Source organism: Polypterus senegalus, chromosome 6, assembly GCF_016835505.1.
Source record: "Polypterus senegalus isolate Bchr_013 chromosome 6, ASM1683550v1, whole genome shotgun sequence".
NCBI classification, from domain to species: domain Eukaryota; kingdom Metazoa; phylum Chordata; class Cladistia; order Polypteriformes; family Polypteridae; genus Polypterus; species Polypterus senegalus.
In genome coordinates, this window is record NC_053159.1 from 99,326,619 (window position 1) to 99,347,289 (window position 20,671).

Below are 20,671 nucleotides of genomic sequence, written 5' to 3' on the forward strand. Positions count from 1 at the left end.
ACTTTGTATGGCCCCTGTGTTCTTGTATACATGCCTGACAACATCGGTGCATGCTTCTAATGAGATGACAGATGGTGTTGTGGGGGATCTCCTCCCAGATCTGGACCAGGGCATCACTGAGCTCCTGGACAGTCTGAGGTGCAACCTGGTGGCATTGGATGGACCAAAACAATGTCCCAGAGGTGTTTTGTTGGATTTAGGTCAGGAAAGTGTGGTGGCAAGTCAATGGTATCAATTCCTTCATCCTCCAGGAACTGCCTGCATACTCTCACCACATGAGGCCAGGAATTGTCGTGCACCAGGAGCCACTGTACCAGCATAGGGTCTGACAATGGGCCCAAGGATTTCATCCTGATACCTAATGGCAGCCAAGGTGCCTTTGTCAAGCCTGTAGCGGTCTGTGTGACCCTCCATGGATATGCCTCCCTAGACAATCGTTAACCCACCACCAAACTGCTCATGCTGAATGATGTTACAGGCAGCATAATGTTCTTCATGGCTTCTCCAGACCCTTTCACTTCTGTCATGTGCTCAGGGTGAACCTGCTCTCATCTGTAAAAAGCACAGGGCACCAGTGGTGCATCTGCCAATTCTGGTATCCTATGGCGAATGTCAATCGAGCTGCATGCTGCTAGGCAGTGAGCTCAGGGCCCATTAGAGGACATGGGGCCCTTGGGTCACCCTCATGAAGTCTTTCTGGTTGTTTGGTCAGAGACATTCACACCAGTGGCCTGCTGGAGGTCATTTTGTAGGGCTCTGGCAGTGCTCATCCTGTTCCTCCTTGCCCAAAGGAGCAGATACTGGTCCTGCTGATGGGTTATGGACCTTCTATGGCCCTCTCCAGCTCTCCTAGAGTAACTGCTTGTCTCCTAGAATCTCCTCCATGCCCTTGAGACTGTGCAGGGAGACACAGCAAACCTTCTGGCAATGACACGTATTGATGTGCCATCCTGGAGAAGTTGGACTACCTGTGCAACCTCTGTAGGGTCCAGGTATCGCCTCATGCTACCAGTAGTGACACTGACTGTAGCCAAATGCAAAACTAGTGAAGAAACAGTCAGAAAAGATGAGGAGGGAAAAATGTCAGTGGCCTCCACCTGTTAAACCATTCCTGTTTTGGGGGTCATCTCATTGTTGCCCCTCTAGTGCATCTGTTGTTAATTTCATTAACACCACAGCAGCTGAAACTGATTAACAACCCCTCTGCTACTTAACTGACCAGATTAATATCCCATACGTTTCATTGACTTTATGCTATACTCTGATTAAAAAGTGTTCCTTTAATTCTTTTGAGCAGTATATATAAGTTTTGTATGTGTATATATATATATATATATATATATATATATATATATATATATATATATATATATATATATATATATATATGTACGTAAAGCTTATAAAATAAACCAATTTACCGATCACTAATTGAGTCATTTGGAGTGAAACTTGGCAAATTTCGACTAGCAGCTAATCGACTGCCGCATCACTTCTACAAATGTTTTCAGTATTAGCAATTGAAAGTTTTTTTTTTTGAGAAGTCTACAACAACTCATGTCAGATTCTGCATACAAGAAAGCAAAAGTGAGAACCCGTATGGTACAGAGATTACATCAGGAGTAATCCTGAAATTACATTTGCAATTTGTAACTTAGACTACAAAAAAAAAAAAGAATCACATTGAACTATATGACACAAGCGTAATCACTGATGTGATGGTCTCCGTCATTCTATATTACATGAGAGATATAAATAAAAATACAATGTTAAACTAGCAGCCTACATGCCCATTTACAGAAACAATAAACTGAGCAAAAAGGCAGGTGAGTCTGCAGCAACGCTTACCTTTTTGGGATTTGATGTCTCTGACGGTTGCTTTCTTTTCACTGCCTTTTTATCTGGTGAGCTCTGTCCTTTTACTGAGGAGGTATGCTTTGGAGATGTTCCACTGCCTGAAAGTTTCAGTTTTATAAGTACTATTGTCAAAACCAAATGCTAGCTAAAAACTGAAGCTAGTTTCACAGATTTATTTCTTTTTTTGCATGCAAGGAAACAGATTCAGAAGGCACAGTTACTTGTTTCAAAATAAGTGTTAAGATGTTTTACACAAATGGGATATACATAATTAGACTTCTACCCCAAGTCCAAATGTCTCCTTTACCTTCCCTTTAGCACCTTAATGGGTGCACCTGCTCCCTTTTCTCCTTAGCTATCTCCCAAGGGATTCTGTACTACAGTAACTAAATACCAGTAGCACCAATAATCCAAGTTGTAAACTTACAGATTTATAATTCTACCTATTGATCAATGATGGCTGAAGAAGCATAAAGTATCTTGAGAACAGCTTACCTTTGGTCCCTGCCTTTTTAGGGGTAGCATGGGCTCGTGGTGTGTCAGGACGAGAGCCTGGAGGAGTGGAAGATAATGATCCACTTCCGCTGTCCCCCTCAGAAGACCCCCTGTCATCATTAGGTTTTGAGGGGCCGGCCTTCACATCAAAATCAGCTTTTTCCTTAGAAATTCTGAACAGCTCCTAGAAACAATGAGAGATCGAGAAGAAAATCAAAATGAATTTGAAAACAATGCTGAAGGAGAACGTGAATAATAGACATAAACAAGATATATGGGAGATGATTAAAACTAACCAAATGATGCCTGAATTACAAGAGCTAAATAAGGTAATTGGAGGGACATTTGTAATAGCTAGCATCATCTGGCAGAGGAGGCTAACAGAAGTTTGCTTTCTGTTTCAGTAGAAATCAAGAGATTTTTTTGGCTGCAAGGCAAACCCAATGTAAAAGTTCTTGTAATAAAGTTAATATCTGCAGGTGTGATTAAAATGCAGGAAGAACCATGAACTATGTGAACTGCAAAAAAAAAAAAAAATCAATGCACGGCAAAAGACAAGAATATGTAATTTCATGGTATTTAGGCTTTTCAGACGTGTGAATGGTAATATGATTACAGGTGCGTCTAAAGACTATTTTGCAAATTGATCAGTTGGTCGATTCTATTTTTCAATTATTCATTAAAAAAATGCAACCATTTTACTGAAAAGTGACAGTTTTACTCTTTGTGCAATGCTCTTTTTCATAACAGCACTACAAGTATGCTCTGAACTGTTACATTTACAAAAAGTGCATAGCAACAAGAATTGTTACTTAACTGTCATGTTTAACATGACAACTGCTCCTCATAAAAGTCATTACCTAAGGGTAGAAGGCTGTAACCATTGTTAAGTGTAGACAAAAGTTGCTTAGAGAGTGTATTGTTTGCTGCCCTCTAGTGGATAAATTCAAAGAACACCAATGAACCAACTCTGGCGCACTCCAGGTGTCCTTTTTTTCTTAGAGTTAGGCATTAAATACTGGATATCATAAAAAAAAAAATAATAATAATTTGCAGAAGAAATTTTGCATATTGTTTATGATTTACATTCTGCATAGTCAGAAATGTATTTTGTGCAGTCAAAACATACATAAGAAAGTGACATTGAAAATGTTGCTAGTTTACACTCACGTGTAAGAGAGAAGATTGCCATTACTATAATTAATTTTCTTTTTAGGTGTTTCTACATCAAAGTTATGGTCCTGCACTGGTGAGCTCATTTTTATAAATCTTGCAAGAGACACATTTCTTACTAAGTGCAAAGTTGAAATGTCTCCACACTTTTGAGTTCTTTTGTCTGACTTTCCACCATATTTAAATCCTCTGTTTCCACAACATCTAAAAATTTTAATGATAAAATTATTCCTGATCAGTGAAGTAGTGCACACAGTACACAATGAAACAACTAATCAATAACAAAATTTGGTAACAAATAGTTATTGTATCTTAAAGTTGATTGGCTCCCGTTTATGCTGTGTGGTTTTACTCCTTTTTCACATGGTATGAATATCCTGAACATATGCACAAAGAAAAAAAAGAATGACAGCATAGTAGCTGATGCAGGAAATATGATATGCATCTGTGTAAAAATGAGAAAGCACTTGTTTTCCTAAAATTAAAATATTTTTAGCAAATTATATTATTTATGTCAAATGTTACAGTAGATAAACTTCAGACCCGGAAATGGGTTGCAGGATTGAGGATATAATATTAATGTCCACTTACTTCTGCAAAAGAAATTAAAAAAAAAAAAAAAAAATGACCAAGTTAATTCAACTGAAAATAAAGTTAGAAAGGTTTGTGCACTGTGGAACTAATGCCAGTCTTGAGCAGCCAGTTTACTAGAATCAATGCATCATATTGGGCAGTGATAATGGTTTTCTGTCTCTTTAGGTTATTTCATATTTCAGTATGTCCATTTATATTTAGAATTTACTGCTGAAAAGTAGTAACTTGAATGAACACAATAATATATGTTGCAGGCATATTCAGTTACTCTTTTAAGCAGTGTACCTTGAGTGGTTTCCAAGAGATTATTATTGGCCTGCGGTATTCTGAATGCCATCAAGTTAAGATGACATGGTCTTGAATGTAGGCCTCAACCGAAGCTGTTTTTCTCTGATGAAGAATTTCTGAAACAGCACTGACATTCTTTCCAATACAATACAATCTTCTGGCACTCTTAATTACCATGAATTGCTTCCCAGTGAAAATGATTTTTGATTTTACTTTGTTTAAAGTCTCTAAGAAATGACCATAGGGGAACTTTATATTTAATGCAAACACACACTTCTGCCTATATTATGATGTTAAAAGCTACAGTGAATCACAGAGTAAGAAATTAAAACAACACAGGCTATCAACAGAAGAGCCCAGTATGTAAAGAGCGCTAACTCCCTGCAGCAGAGGCGAGTTGGCTACCTATATTAATGGCATTAATGGAGTTTATATGACGTGCATTTGTGAACTAATTCTGTGTTATCAAACAGAGACAATTTTTACGTGTATGTATTAATAATCGCTTAAAATGTCAGCTCTTATATATAATTGACAGATAAATTGATTTCTATTGTTTTGATTCTTTAGCATAAACAACCAACTTTGTTTATTTAAGGTCCATCTGCAAAGGAAGGCACATTGGTGTTATGTAACTGATCATGCTTTTGCACATTCTTTAGCTTATTCAACATCTTTTAAATAGTGACACCCTATAGTATCTTTATACATGATTTGCCAAATACTTGTATTTTACAATAAATAGATTTTGTTTATTCTCCAGGGGGAAGGTCATGTCCTGGTGGTCCAAAGTAGCGTCTCATGCCTTCTGAATGAGGTCACAAGTCTAATTCTACCGCTGTGCTCCAGGGAACTACAGTGTTTTATTTTTTTTTGCCAGCTGCCATTAAACTTTACAATACTGTATGTTTGCTAGTTAGAAAATATTTTATTGAATTGAAACATTTTGGTTTAAAATTATATATTCCATCATCATTGAGTTAATGGTCTTCTCTCGCTATGACATTGTCTAGCCATGAACATGAAACAGCTTGCTTCTGCACAAACATTAATAGCAACAGAGATACCAGTGGGCACAACAATTAACCTATTGACTGCTAAACGATTTATCACCAGGATGCTGCAGTATAGGTCTATGTATATATGATAAATAATGAATTTAGTCAAAACTTGGTTTATCAACAATAACTGTCAAAAATGTGAAGAAAGTTAGTTTATTTTGACCAGCAACCCATCCAGAAGTCTTCATTTGCATAAGAAAACCTGAAGCATTTCACCTTACCAGACTTAGAAGCAGATGTGCTGTAAATATAACACGCTTCTTTGCACTGTCCATGCTTGTTGCGCACAACACATTTGGTAGTTGGAACTGTTTGTGCTCAGTTGACGGCAGAACGTCCATATACTGCTGTCCCGATATTCATGACAAGTCAAGCACATTATGACAAAAAACGCCTTTGGGGCTGCTATCTGCGTCAGTACCAGAGCCTACAGGTTCCACATTATCTAAATGATTGCCACAATCTTGATCACTGCCATTATCATCAAAATATTCATCTTGCAAAAAATCTAATTGTTTGAAATCATCAGCAGATTTATACCTTTTTTTGCTACAGCATAACAACAGACTATTTATAGCACCATTTACCACAAGTTGTTGCCACAAAAAAAAAAAAAAAAAAAAAAAAAAAAAATTATAGCAGTCAAATGAGACATGGCAGCAAAACTCTCCAACAAGTTGGTGTCAGTAGTGGCTGTATACAGAGAGTCGAGTTCTCTCGTATGTCATGTTTTGACAGGCTGAATAAGATATGACTTAACTCATACCTCGCATTCAAAGTGTTAATTCATTGGAAAGATTTTTATCTGGTGGTAAACATCTACAGTTGCTTTTAATATTTTTTTTTGTGTAAAGACATGTTTGGAGCTTCAACTTTTACAACATGATAACACCATGCACAGCATACACTTTCATCTTTTTGGAAACAAATTATGACTTACACAAATTCAGTGTGTAAATATCAAACAAAGTTTGCAAACTTTATTCTTGCACTGGAGTTTAGTTACTTTTTGCTCGAACAATACCAAAAGAAGAACAAAAAAATTGTAATATCTGTTTAGTGGATCCTAAAAGAGACATTCAAATTCATGACAAAGGATGGCAGCCTGAACTGCATTTGTGATAAAGACCTCTCTTCTGTCTGACAATGGAAAAATGAAAATATTTTCTTGTTGCAGTTGACACAGATTATTTTAAAGTTTGAAAAATTCAGAAAAAGATAAATTGACTGCGCTGTACCAAAAAGGAAATGAGCTCGGTGATGAAGTGAGGTATGGTTACAGTGCCACTGTCGATGAGTGTATTTTACTTCTCTTCACACCAAACACACAGGTTGAAATACATAATCTGTTACAATTGATCCGTTACCAGAAAACCTTACTGCTTCCAACTTTCTTATTTCACATTTGTATGTGGTGCTGTTTATACTGATCTGTGCACAGAGTCACACCCAAAGTTCTTCCTTCAGGGATGTCACTGCTGCAGGTAAGCTGCTATAAACAACAGGATTCAGTGCTACAGACTCAAGTTTATTTAATTACTCTTTGGATGACACTACAAGGCAATTTATTACACTTTCACCAGCCAGGTGTAGCATCACCTTTTTAGGAACACCCGACACAGCTTAGAATATTAGATATCTGAGAAGCCCACGGGCTATAGTCTGACAACCCCTGTACTACACCCTACATGTATTTCCTTTTTCCAAAGTTAAAGAAAAACATAAATTTCAGAAAAGTATAAGCGAAGAGAAAAAGTAAAAGGCGTTGCTCTTTCATTGATTATACAATGAAACATTCTGGTGATTTGGCAATTGAAATATGACAGAAACGGGTACCTGGAGCTGGGGAAGGTTGGTGGCATTTTTCCAGTCTTTGTCATCACGAATGCGTGTGCAGCGTGGGAAACGAATGGAAATGCCATTAGCTGTGTGTGCTTCAGACTTTGAGAACTCAGCTCCAGTGATTTCCCATACGGGTGCTGTCTAATAAAAGAAGAAAACAGTGAAAAAGTGAAATGATTTCTGTAATTACAAGTCAACAAAAGAGCTTAAAGCACTCAAACAACCATAATGTGTGAACTGCATGATAGAATTATTAGGTTTACACAGAAGAAATATATAAACTTCAGAGGAATTTACCACCAATCAGACCAGCAGTGTTCTGTCTTTCATATTATTTAATTTCTACCTTAATATGTGTTGAAACTAATAGACATGGGACCAATGTCAATGATCCTTGGAGACCGGATGATTTAGGGAAAAAAAATGTACTCTTCATTTATACTTAGCCTGCTGTTTCAAAATGATCACTCAAAGTTTAAAAAAAGATGTCTGCACATTTAAATAAAATATTACTATTTCAGGGTGGCACAATACAGTTTTCCACATCGACCTTGCATTTTCTCCCCGAGTTCCTCAGAATGGCCCAGTTTTCCTCTTACATCACTTAAGATGTGCAGACATTGGCCCTATGCGAGTATAGATGTTGGTGGTTGTAAGATGGACTGGAGTTTTTTCCTGCCTTCTGTCCAGTGGTGCCAGGTTGAGCTCTGGCCCCCCTCTAGCTCTGAAGTGGTTTAAGGGGTTTTGTAAATGATGTGGTATTATTATTTCACTGATGCATAGCGGCTTGTTGAATATGTCCTTACTTTTAATTTATGGTGGAAACTATTGTTCACGTCATTGTTAGCTATACTCCTGTTTTCAGAAAAACAGATCCAAACAAACATCATCGACTTCATTGTTGTCAAGTCAAATGCATGTCTAAAACCATTTTTATCTCAGATACAATGCGTTCTCATACATCATAAAACGTAAAAATGTCAAACTTCATAAGGCATTATAGTTGTGCTTAACTATACAGTATAAGTGCAAGAAATTACATACTTGGTAACTGAGGTAAAAGACTTCAACCCAATTGTTTTCCAGCCACTAAAACTGCCAGTGTCTGTATGCTTAGAAGTCAACATATTGTTCTCAAATCCAATTAACCAGATTCAGAGTTGAGGCAGCTTGAGCCTGTCCTCAGACAGAAGACAGTAGTCCTGAATAGAATGTCAGTACATCACAGGGCCCACTCACGTACACATCAACACTCACACAGGATCTAATATGGAATTGGCAATTCATGTTTGAATAAAATTCACACAGATGTGGGGAGAGAATATACAGGTTATACTTATACCCAGGATGCAGAATAAGTGAGGTAGCTGTGTTGACCACTTAGCCACTATTTCATTTTTGTTTTCTTTTCATTTTGGTCAAGACTGAACTCTGTTTTGTCTTTTGTTGTATATGGCATTGAAGTCTAATAAAGTAACAAATTGACTTTTACTAGGAGAGAAAAAAAAAAAAAGTTTTTCTACTGTATTGCTTATTTATTTATAAGAAAGAACCTAACCTTCACATCATCATTTTTCTCAGATAAAGTAATTTATTGGTAATGCAGTCGTAGTAAAAGTATTAATATTGTCACATGTCCAGAATACAGTTAAAAGTCTTACTTGCATTTCTGAGCAACAAGCACCATATTGCTGCTTTCCGGCACCATGATAAACCACTAACTCCACTACTTAATGTTAGAAAGCCACTGAAGCTAGAAGCACAATAACATTTCATACTCAAGTCTTTAAGCATTACCAGACATGCTATTTTGTAAAGGAGCACTCCTTTTTCCTGCGCAACAGAATTTGGATTTTAGTTTTCAAGTTAAGAGACTTAACAATAAAGGCTTATGGCATTCATTTACTGCTGTAAGCTTATACATGTTTTAAAAGAATCAAAAGACTTGCCTTTGGATCACGGACAATGAAATCTGGGTAGTAGTTTTTGTTGATTTTTAGCCAACTTGGAATTTTACTTGGGTCCTGTCAAAAAGAATCAAGAGAAACAAAATCAGTATGGACCCTATTTGCTAAATCCTTTCCTAAATGTAATGAAATAATTCTCGCTAATCATTCCATTTTGAAATGTTTTTAATAACAAACCCTCCATGTTCTACCAGTTTTTAATGATATTGTATAAAGAGTGCAATCCTGACTATAAAGCTTACTGAGGAGACATTACAAAATTATAAGCTGTACTAACAAATTTTACACCAACTCTGCATTTCATCCCAACTATATACTGAAAATTAAAAACAATTTCACAGTGCTCACCTTGCTGATTTTTACCATGTCTAGCTCCTTCTGCAACCGTGCCAGTGTGGCATCATCATGCCCACCTGCGCATTTGGTTACTGTGCACCACTTATTAACACTTGGGTCATAGCAGCCCATGAGAAAGATTGACATCATTCCCCCTGAAATAGAGAGGCATTTTCTGAGTGATTGTTGCAACAATGCAAAGCAAAAAAAAAATTAAATAACTGGTAACTGATACAATTATAAAGATAAACAGCTATCTGTCCACCTCCCAAAATAAGCAGGGAGACTTGTGCATTGTCTGGTGCCGAGATGAAAGATTTTCCATATAAAATTAAAGCTTACTCAGGAGTGTAATTTACAATATAAAATATATTTTATATTTTGTGTTATTAAAACCCACTATCAGCAGGCCTATTATTTAACAGAATTCTGCCAAAGGATGTAAACAAATGACGAGACTGACCTTTAGAGCCTGTTCCATAGAATGCACCCAAAACAACCAAGTCAGCTGTGTCTGCCATTGCTCCTTCGTTCAAATAGTCCTTTTTTACCTTTAGCCAGTGGCGCTTGCCAGGCTCATAAAGACTCTAGGAAAAAATGGATCCAGCAATTTGGAGAAAAGGGAAGAGAGGGTGAAACTATTTAAAGCTCTCAAAAATGACATCACGTTTTGATGAATGCATACTGTAAGTTTGATCAAATGAAATGGCCATTAACAGTTAAGTAGTACTGAAAACACCCATGTTTCATTACTGTCCAAGGTCTGTGTTTTAAGCCCCATCTAAAATTCATTACTAACACAGATTCCCACATAAAATTAAGTGAATTACATGTAACAGGACATTTTCCATACTATGAGAGGAATACAGAAAGACTTTATATCTTGTGATAGTCTGTCCAGTGCATGAGGCAAACTGTCAGTCAGGAAAAGGGTGGCATAGGATAGGGATGAGAAAGAGAAAAGAGAGGAAGAGAGATCAACACAACCTGAGAGGAACCAGGTAATGTTCCCACAAAATAAAAAAGGACAAGTGACGTGTCAGATGACAAAAATAACTGGTTCTCTTAAAAAAAAAAAAAACAAAAGGGAGAAAGAACTGGGAGGGCTTTTAAGAGTATGGAGCACCTCCTGACAGAAACGGGACTGTTCATGATTACACATAAAGATTAAAAGGATTAAACATAAAGACTGATAGTACGCTCCCTTCAGCTCAACATGTGGAAGTGCATGCCTACTGATATAAGGAGTACAGTACAGCCCTTTAAAAGAATGTGCCCAAAGGCTATCACTTAGGGGCCTCAGAAGGATTAGGAATGCAGTAGTCACCCAAGGATACCAATGTTTAGTACCCCTGAGACTTTAAAGAGTTAGCCCTTGTCCATAACAGTGATTCTATACCAACAAGGAAGTGACCTCAGGAAGGGACTAAAAGCCACCTCAATCAACAGGCCCAATATGTCCATTCAGACAGGAGGATTATTCAATGGCAAGAGAGGTAGGATTGCAAGTGATAGACAAGAGGAGAGGAGAAAATGTACTGGAGTGGTGTGCTAGTGTCGAACCAGCACACTAGTTAAACAAGGGCTCAACACTTCTTCAGAAAGAACGTACAGCTGTTATTTTCCACTTATTTGGTGCTTTTACGTTTTGCCTGCATTTCTCAGTAAGCACTGTATTTTTGTATATCTTGACCTTCTAGGCATTTATTCTGGATAAAAAAAGTTTTGCCAATTTTCTTCAAATGGTTTTGGATGATTTAACTTCAAAGCAACTCACTAACAGTTCAAAACTATTTGGACATCAACATAAAATCTCATCCTGTAGAATTTCTAAAAGGCAAAATGTGTCTCTTCATATAGGAGTACTCTCTTTCTTTCACCAGGATTTCTCACCTTGACATCTTTGAGCACCAGTCCTTCCAGACCTTCCCGAATAACTCGATTGATCATATCAGCTAAATCAGAGCCTTTCTGCAATAACAATTACATTGGAAGTTTGTCAAAGAATGCAAACAGAACATTTCTCTGGAATTGTGACTTGCAAAAGGAAACTCTTTCAAATGGTATACAATATATTTTAACATGCAGGGAAAGGATTTTACAAAATGTTTTACCATTGTGACAGACAAAGGCTTTATTCTCTTTAACACTATAATTACCAAAGCTTACGAGAAAACTCGTAAATCCGGTCCACCTTAAATCCACTCGCACGTCTTCATTTGGCATCTTTTGTCTTGTAAATGTGTCGATAATCCCAAGCAGCAAGCAGCCTGCTATACCATTCCCCCCTACCACCGGAGAAACTGCAAAAACCTCTCCCAAATGAAGCCTTGTTTACCAGTGAGTCAGGTACCTAGGCTAAAAAAAATAGTTATTCGGAACACATGCATTTCACATTTGTTCTGTGTCCACAAACATCTGTGTAAGTGTAGGATGACATAAATGTTGAACACATACCTAAAAGACAAACTTTTTCTATGTTTTAGTACTAACGACAAAATGTAGACAGGAAGTGTATAATGTGTGAAGACTGAAGTCCAAATATCAAATAAGCACTTTCACAAAAGATTAACAAAACAAATGCGCTCCACCCAAGACTATAACCGAAGAAAAAGAAATCAGGTTGGTGTTGCCTGTTGTCCCAATTTCTCGGGTAGTATACGGATTAGAGCTGCTGACTCCAATTCAGAAGGTTCTGGGATCAAGTCTTAACATCTCCCAAAATAAACGTTTTGAGTAGTGAGCTGTTCTTATTGTTGCTATTATACAACAAAAGCATACATTTGATTTGAGTCTGTAACAGATGGTGTAAATGTATGGTGCTTGTAAAGGTTAGCATTTTTTTTTTATTCAGTTTTATAAAGACGCGCTATAACAGAGGTGAACTCAGATCGGAGAAAGAGAACAGAAGCCCTCCCCGCAAGAAATGTCCACTCACATATAAGAACAACGCAGCTGCACCAGGCATAAAGGCGAAAAATGTCACTGTTTGGATACAGAAGTCCGGCATCATCCTGCCAATCACCTGTCCTTCAAAGAAACAGCACATATTACAGAACTTTACACCTGGTGCAGCGGCTGTTACAGACGCAAATTAAACGTATGTTTTTATTGTATAATATTAACAATAACAGCAGCTCTCTACTCAAAACAGTAAACTTGAGAAGCTGCCAGCATTGAACCCAGAATCTCTTGATTGGGAGTCAGCAGTTCTTAGCATTGCACCACGCAAGCTGTTGTACCAACTGCCTACCGTAACCTGCTTTCTTTTTTCTTTGGTTAAATTCTTGAATAAAAGTGCACTTGTTTTGTTATACTTGTACCTTTTGTGAAAGTGTTTATTTCATATTTGTATTTCAGGCTTCACACCTTATACATTTCATGTCTACATTTTTTTCAATTATTACTAAAACATGAAAAACGTTTCTGTGTTAGCTACGTTTTACATAGATTGTTGTTGACAAGGAACACACATGAAATGTATGTATTCCAAATGATGTACTCTTTTAATCCTATAAAGCTCCAGCACTTCACTTGAAGATAAACACTGAGCACTGAGAAACTTCTTTGCGAATTGAAATGCGGCGGTGGGCGGGGGATGGGATACCAGGCTGCTTGCTGCTTATCGACACATTTAAAGGACAAAAGACGCTGATGGAAAGGTGAGAAAGGATTTAAGGTGGGCCGGATTTATGAGCTTTCTCATAGGCTTTGGTAATTCTAGTGTTAAGCAGTCATTCTAACTCCCCAAATTACGAAAGATTCTTATTTCATTATGTAAAACCAAAAAACACAAAGTTAGAATCCTCTGTAATTCACATTCATGTGCTCATGACCTATAGGAAGATCACACAATGGAAGATTTCAATATAATGTAATTAACAAGGAACTCTTACGAAGCGGGAGAAATGGAATGAAATCACTTATGCATTGAATATTTGCAGTTAAAGCCTACTGTGCTACAAACAGCCTTCACACTAAACACTATGTGTAAATTCAGGCACATCTTTTAGCAAGAATCAAATGGATACACACTTACAGCATTACATCTCAAGCACTTCTATATCCACTGAATAAAAACAAAAAGTTACATCCACTTCCTTTTCAAGTAACACCCAGTGCAACACAATTTAGTTTGCAGAGATCCAGACACACTTAGAACTCTTTAGTCTATCACTTATTGAAAGGGAAAGGGAACTGGAAACGGAGAAACATTAAGGCACTTACAGTAACATGCTTCATTTCTGAAAAAAGAATCCGATTTGGGATCTCCACCATATTATCATGAAGAAACTTCCTTCGTTCGCATAGAGGCCTGCATAACAAACATAACTGTAATATTCTATATCACTGATGATTCATTTAAGACAGCTAACACTTTTTAATTGCTGAAATATGAATTTAAATAAACAGCAAGTTGTCATTAATGACTGCACAGATTTTTTGAATGAAATGAATCCCAGGTAAGTCACTCATATAGCTTACCTGTCCATAAGACTGACCCCATTGAAATAAATGCAGTCAAACACAAAAAGGCAAACATTCGCATCCTGAAATGCAGCTTTCTGCAAAATAAACAAAAAAAAATATAGTGATTACAAAGAGAAATGAGTATGATTACCACTAAGGGTGGCTGATAAAAAAGCAAGTTTGCTTTGAATGCTCCAAAATAAAGAGGTAACGGCTTTACAATTCTTAAAGCATATAACATAACTCAACTAAAAACTATGGATTTGGTGAACACAAAACTGTTTTATTTCTAAACACTCAAAATATAATGTAAAGAGAAGCAGCACCTTGTTAACTGATTGAAAGAGCTGGGAGTTGGTATTGGGGCAGTGGCATTTAAGGATTTCATGATACCAGACACAGGCTATCTGTAGAGCAGAAATGTGCATGGTTCTCTAAAGTACAAAGGGTGTCTGAAGGGAAGTGAGCCTAACTATGAAAGAATAACATCAGGTATGTTCAATTTCTTTTCTTAAGTAGACCAGCCCTTGTTTGTAATTCCTGCAAACTTTCAATCTGGCAACTGCTTATCTTGCGTACCATTTAGAAAAGATGTCCCTCAGAACCCACTTTCATCACGACATTGCTCCGACACAAAGCAGGGCACACATGACAGTGGAAAAACACTTCAAGAATGCAAATTCAGACTATTGACCCACCCTTCATATTCACCGGATTTAGTGCCTTTGGGTTTCTTTCTCTTTCCCAAGCTGAAGAAACACCTGCACTGTCACCATTTTGACACAGATGATGATGTCATTGATGAGGTGGTGCAATAGTGTGATGCACAAGAAGTTACTTTCAGGGAGACTACACTGAAAAATCCCTAAAAAGACATTGTGCTGCGCCACTTCCTCAAACAGGTGATCTCCGTTAAATTAATGAGGTGACTTCTAAAACCAGCTGGCTGCACCGGTGATGATTTAGGTATGTCATATTAAATGGGGTGAATACTTATGTGATCAATTAGTTTGTGCTTTATATTTGTAATTAATGTAGGCCATTTTGCAGGTCACTTTGAAATTACAGTACTAGTATATTGATCAAGGTGAACAAAAAGCCAAGTTAAGCCATTGTCATTCAATGTTGTTATAAAATGTGAAACCTTCCAAAAGGATGAATACTTTTTGTAGGCACTGTATGGCAAGCAGAGGTGATGCACAGGTTGACCAACACCAGTGTGCAGGTGCAAATATAAAAAGACAAAAAAATTGTTCTGGTTACTGGGGTGCAGATATAATCCTGCATTTACGTGCAATGGTAGTTTTTAGAATTCCCAAATGTGGCATCTCACATGAATTTGGGAGAGCACGAAGTTACTATCGAGTTGCTACTTCGTTCTCACATAAAACATTTAAATGTTGAGCTTAAATTTTTACATGAATATAAAGAGAAAATTAAAAATATAAAAATGTACTCTCCAAATATAGTACAGTTTGACCACAAAATGGAATTTTTCGCGGACTAGGTTATTTTTAATTTTATATTATGAATAGTCAGCATTACATCACATCTCAGGGTATTCGGGTAAGCATTGTTTTCTCTGAATTGTCCGATTTGGAAGTCAAATTTGAGAGGTGTTCAGGTGACATTTCCAATTGGAAAGCATCTCTTGGATAGCACATGAACACAACACATGTTCAAAAGCAAATTATTGCAGAAAACCAACCATTTATATGTTAAATTGAATTGATTTTAAGGTTTAAAATAGCTTTTACCATAGGATGTCTTAACTGGTTGTTTTACAAGGCAAAGCTGGAGAAAATGTAAGCAAACAAACAACAGGTTATTGCACAGAAAAGACATAACAGCAGCCCTGCTACAGCACAACAGGACATGACTGAGATAATAATAAGGAAGAAACACATATAAAAGAGTCAGGTGTGGGTTAAGTTTGACACACTCTTCAGCTGAACAAAATAAAATCATGGGTTATATTATCTACAGACCTCAAATATGACTTGCTCTAGTACCACCAAGCAGGTTGCTGTTCATCAAAAGTAACCAAATTAATATATTACTTGTCAGAGACAAAAGTACCCTCCCTCCTCAAATTCGTGTTTACCATTCATTTTATCAAATTTTTCCAGGTTAGCCTGTATCATTTTGACACAATGCATGGGGGCAAGGCTTACAATTTGTGGCTCAGACACTCATTAACATAAGTGTATGGATGCTAATTCAGTTCATCTGTACACTCTTGACGCTATATGACTGTTCAAATAAATATCAAAAGAATAAAAGACAATACTGGCACAGTCTGGATTTGTACGAGATGTGAATATAATAATATGTAAAACCTTAAGTCATCATCTTGAAGAATTAGATCAAGAATATGACACTGTCACAAACAGCAAAAACGCAATGACTGAAACTATGTGCAAAAAGTAGTAGGGACAGGCTTGTGTGTGCTAAATTTGAGAGCCAACAAGAGCTCATCTTTTAATTCAATATATATGATGTAGCTACAAGGAATAAGGAACGTGGCTGTTTTGGAACTCACAGAGGAAGAGTGCCATGTGTATCTGAAGTCTTGTGTTTTATGTATCACAACTGAATGGGAAAAAGAATGCAAATAAATGCAAGTATAATAATAATAATTCTTTGCATTATAAAAATGGACACAGATTATGACTGAACTGTGTGTAACTGTAAATGCTTCACATGGGAACTGACTCTGTCAGGCAGCACATTATTGGCTGCCAGAAAAAGGGGGAGCTTACAATACTTTGTAAATGTAAAACAGTGCTGAAAAGTCGTCACACAATCACGTAATTTAATGTGACCTTGTATCGCTAGTCATGCAATATGACATTCTCCGGTGAAGAGATCAGCAGCTGCAATCGTCGAGTCTGACATCTCTAACAACTGGAAGTTCTGCAGTATGACATGGCTTTAGTCTAGTTAATAACACCAGAAATGCCAAATATTTTGTCAGCATTGAGCTGCCTGGCTATGCCACGTTTTGCCTGAAGCCTTTTCAATCAATCAACATTTATTTATATAGCACATATTCATACAAAAAAATGTAGCTCAAAGTGCTTTACAAAATGAATAGAGAAATGGTATATATATATATAAATAATAATAATATAAATAAATAATAATAAATAAATAAAATAAATAAATAAATAATAATAAATAAATAAAATAAATAAATAATATAAATAAATGTTGATTGATTGATTGATTTTCAATCGAGTTCATTTTTTTACCTGAATGAACTAAATGCAGAATAAACATTTTTCAGGATATTGTTTCTCTCTTCATCACGTGTAATGAAACAATGTGAGTGATTATAAGTGTGACATTGTCTCGATGATTATTTGCTAGTTGTCTGCTGAAGACAGACAGTAGTTCATTCACATTTGGGAAACAACGTAGATCAATTGGTGTGGGCCAGGGTGTCTCTAGTGTTAAATAAATAAATCTGGATATGCAGGTTCAATAAATATTCATCAAATGAATGCAAGAACATTGTTCATTATAGTTGCATATGTAGCAGTTTTGGGTCAGTATTATTAAAATTCTTAAATTTGGTTTGTTATGTGAACTATGGATGATTCAGCGTATCTAACTAAGATATCCACGTCCAGATAGAAAAAAAGTGTCTCTGCAAATACCATGTATAAAAACAATTCATTTTATTATTGTTACAGAACACCAACCTTGTGCACGCCCAGAGTTCCAAAGGGCAGAGGTTTGCCCGTTTTAGTGTCAATCAGCAGCACCTCTGCATCTAGAATAATGCTGTTCCCACCAGGAAAAGCCAGTGGAATAAATTCTTTAAAATGGGCCACCTATCACAGAACAACAGCAAAGGATGCAGTTATTTACTAGGGTAAATGAAAGCATATATAATATTGACCTGCATGCCAATTTCTTCTGTGATACATTCAATAGAAAGATATATCTGCTTTTGTGTTAAATAATTACCAATTTGACAATGTATGCCCTTACCTTATGTGGCAAAACAGGCTTTAAACTTCGGCTAAAGTAAGTGAATTGATCACCATTCTTGTGCACCTGTACTCGCTCGCCATCATACTTTATCTCAGAATACATTCCATTTGGACATTTCTTCATAGCATACTCAATTGACTTGCATGCTTCTGCCTGCTCAGAAAAACAAAAGGATTAGTCTAAAGACAGCAATGGAAAGTCAGTTTCAGCAGGTACTTAATCCACAATCTGCCCTGGCCCTCACTTTCTTCTAAAGGATGCCTCTACTAATGAAAGTCAGCTATTTTGTGAACTCAAATAACTTTGTTAGCCAATTTAAAATTAAAAGTTTTTTATGAAAATGAAGTGCAGAATTTCATATTCACAAAACCCTTCCATTACAAACTTAAAAGTACACAATGGCCCTTGTGATTTGTAGGTTTAAAATTAAGAGATCCACCTAATTGAAGATTTGTCACCAATAATTAAATAGAAATTATTTTGCACATTTTGTGACCTATTGTTGAAAACCGCAGCATGTCTTAAATGGACAGCAATTCCCAGCAACCTGAGAGTACTGCATCATTGGGTAGCTCTGGTATTTGCGGCAAGGGATGCTGAGTGAAAGAGAACAGCGTTAGATTTAAAAGCGAGTCATAAGAAGTTGGCAGAATCACAGTCAGTGAACACTTTTTTTCAGTACTTTACTGCACAATTGGATTACAATAACATGCATCAGATTACAGTCTTATATGCATCTATGCTCTTGTGCTGTGCCAGCTTGTTTGTGTGAAAAATTTCATCGTCTGGGGTGTGCTCCCAGCTTCTATAAACCTTCACATACATCAGTATCACAGTAGGACAAAATTTTACATAACTTTCAGGAGGCTGTTCATTATCTGCATCTGTGAAACTGGACTGTGCCATGAGTGTTTATCATTTTGTGATTGGTGTTTTGTTAGATTTCTTTTAAATTTGTAATATTAATTATTTTTGTTGTTTACTACAATAAATATATAAACAAATGTATAATGATAAGTTAAAAGTAATCATAAATTATTTTTCTAAAAAATTACAGTTTACTAAAGAAGTGCTGAGCTAAACAGTTTGTCTGGGGGTCACCATGCATCTTTGTCTTGGCAGCCAGACTCGCACGATTTGCTTGCATAGTGATCGTTCTCTCTCTCATTTCTTGCAACTTTTTGCATCTTATTTAGTGCAATAATCTTAGAATACTGCCGGGATTTGTTCCCTGCCTTGCGCCCTGTGTTGGCTGGGATTGGCTCTGGCAGACCCCCGTTACCCTGTACTTAGAATATAGCGGGTTGGATAATGGATGGATGGATAATCTTAGAATATTCAGAAATCATGGGCCCAAAACATATTCACGGATTTTCACATTCGTGCAAGTGTTGTGTGCCTGACCCCCATGCATGAATCACAAGGGATAACTGTACTTTTTCCTTTTATAATCTATTATCTAATAAGATTGTGTGATAGGTCACTGAAGGATATTTAATGAAATACTCCATTTAATATATTTTTATATGTTACACACCCCATATAGTTTGTATTGATGACCAAGGTATTTTTTAAACTTATGTTTTCATACAAAGTGGAGATTACATTACTTGTGTCGCATAATCCATATGGAAAGTCATCCAGTTGTATACTTTCAATGTCCCAAACACATGTATTTTTACTAAATTATTGTTAAATAAACCAATTCCAGAAAACATTCTTGTAAATGAAAACAGAACACCCCCGATGTAAACTAGCATTTGAAATGTTGACAAACCTCTTGTGGTAACGTTTATATTCATATCCAAAAGTGGAGTACCTCAGAATTATTTAGGGATTTGTGCGTGTGTGTTGTGTGTGTGTGTGTGTGTGTGTGTGTGTGTGTGTGTGTGTTTGGTTCTATGAAACTTCACGAATGTTTTCACTTTCTTTTCATTAACTTTTAATCTTCAGTTATATACTTTACTCAGTGAACTTTGCCTTGTTGATATCACTTGAGCGCAGTAAGATGAATAAGCTCGTACTGTGTTGGGTTCAGGACCAATGAATGTTGGGGGGAGGCAGGTCTTCAACTGAAATACTTGGTCACATGTGAGCATGTTCTGTTCTTGTTCACGACAGCATTTACTGGAATTGATCTATTTAACAATATTTGGGACACTCTGTATGACATGATATGACATGACATGAGGATTATTGTATGCGACACAAGTAACGTGAGATTTTTTTTTTTTTTGTATTACTTACTTTTGTCTAATGTTGGTCACCTATTCTGTAAAAAAACAAATTTCCCTTTGGGATAATTAAGTCGACCTTGACCCTTATTGCCGTTCTGCATTTATAATTTTTCTCGATTACAACTACATACATTGAGTACATAACATATACATTTTTCCGGTGGGCTATTAGTTTAACTATTAAGGAACAATGTTTAAATGACTGAATTCTATAGAAAACATAAAAGCATGGCAGATTATCACTTTGCCCTAATTAAAACAAAATTAAAAAATTATTTACTGTCAGTATATGCAGTATGAGATCTATTTTCTCTGTCTGAAAATCAATGAAGTTTATTTAACATTTCAC

At 36.5% G+C, this 20,671-nt stretch overlaps 2 protein-coding genes across 5 annotated transcripts in view; one reads left to right on the forward strand and one right to left on the reverse strand.

Annotated features, from left to right (window-relative positions):
* Positions 1-20,671, forward strand: part of LOC120531338 (complement factor B-like) — a 72,001-nt gene that overhangs the window by 47,263 nt on the left and 4,067 nt on the right. Inside the window, exons 19-20 of one of the 3 annotated variants that reach the window (XM_039756646.1) lie at positions 3,569-3,601; positions 5,171-5,379. The exons of 1 other annotated variant lie outside the window; for it this stretch is intronic. The gene's annotated coding sequence lies outside the window, so the exon portion shown is untranslated. Of the gene's footprint in view, positions 1-3,568; positions 3,602-5,170; positions 5,380-20,671 lie in introns of those variants that run through there. One more of the 3 variants, XM_039756645.1, reaches the window with a different exon arrangement.
* The window catches only part of lig3 (ligase III, DNA, ATP-dependent), a 58,829-nt gene that overhangs the window by 10,925 nt on the left and 27,233 nt on the right, over positions 1-20,671 (reverse strand). For both annotated transcript variants that reach the window (XM_039756643.1, XM_039756641.1), the window contains exons 10-20: positions 18,083-18,238; positions 17,791-17,922; positions 14,099-14,178; positions 13,841-13,928; positions 11,507-11,584; positions 10,077-10,200; positions 9,626-9,768; positions 9,260-9,334; positions 7,305-7,451; positions 2,353-2,536; positions 1,849-1,955 (exon numbers count right to left, since the gene is read on the reverse strand). In XM_039756643.1, coding sequence (XP_039612577.1) covers positions 1,849-1,955; positions 2,353-2,536; positions 7,305-7,451; positions 9,260-9,334; positions 9,626-9,768; positions 10,077-10,200; positions 11,507-11,584; positions 13,841-13,928; positions 14,099-14,178; positions 17,791-17,922; positions 18,083-18,238 — 1,314 coding nt within the window. The remainder of the gene's footprint in view (positions 1-1,848; positions 1,956-2,352; positions 2,537-7,304; positions 7,452-9,259; positions 9,335-9,625; positions 9,769-10,076; positions 10,201-11,506; positions 11,585-13,840; positions 13,929-14,098; positions 14,179-17,790; positions 17,923-18,082; positions 18,239-20,671) is intronic.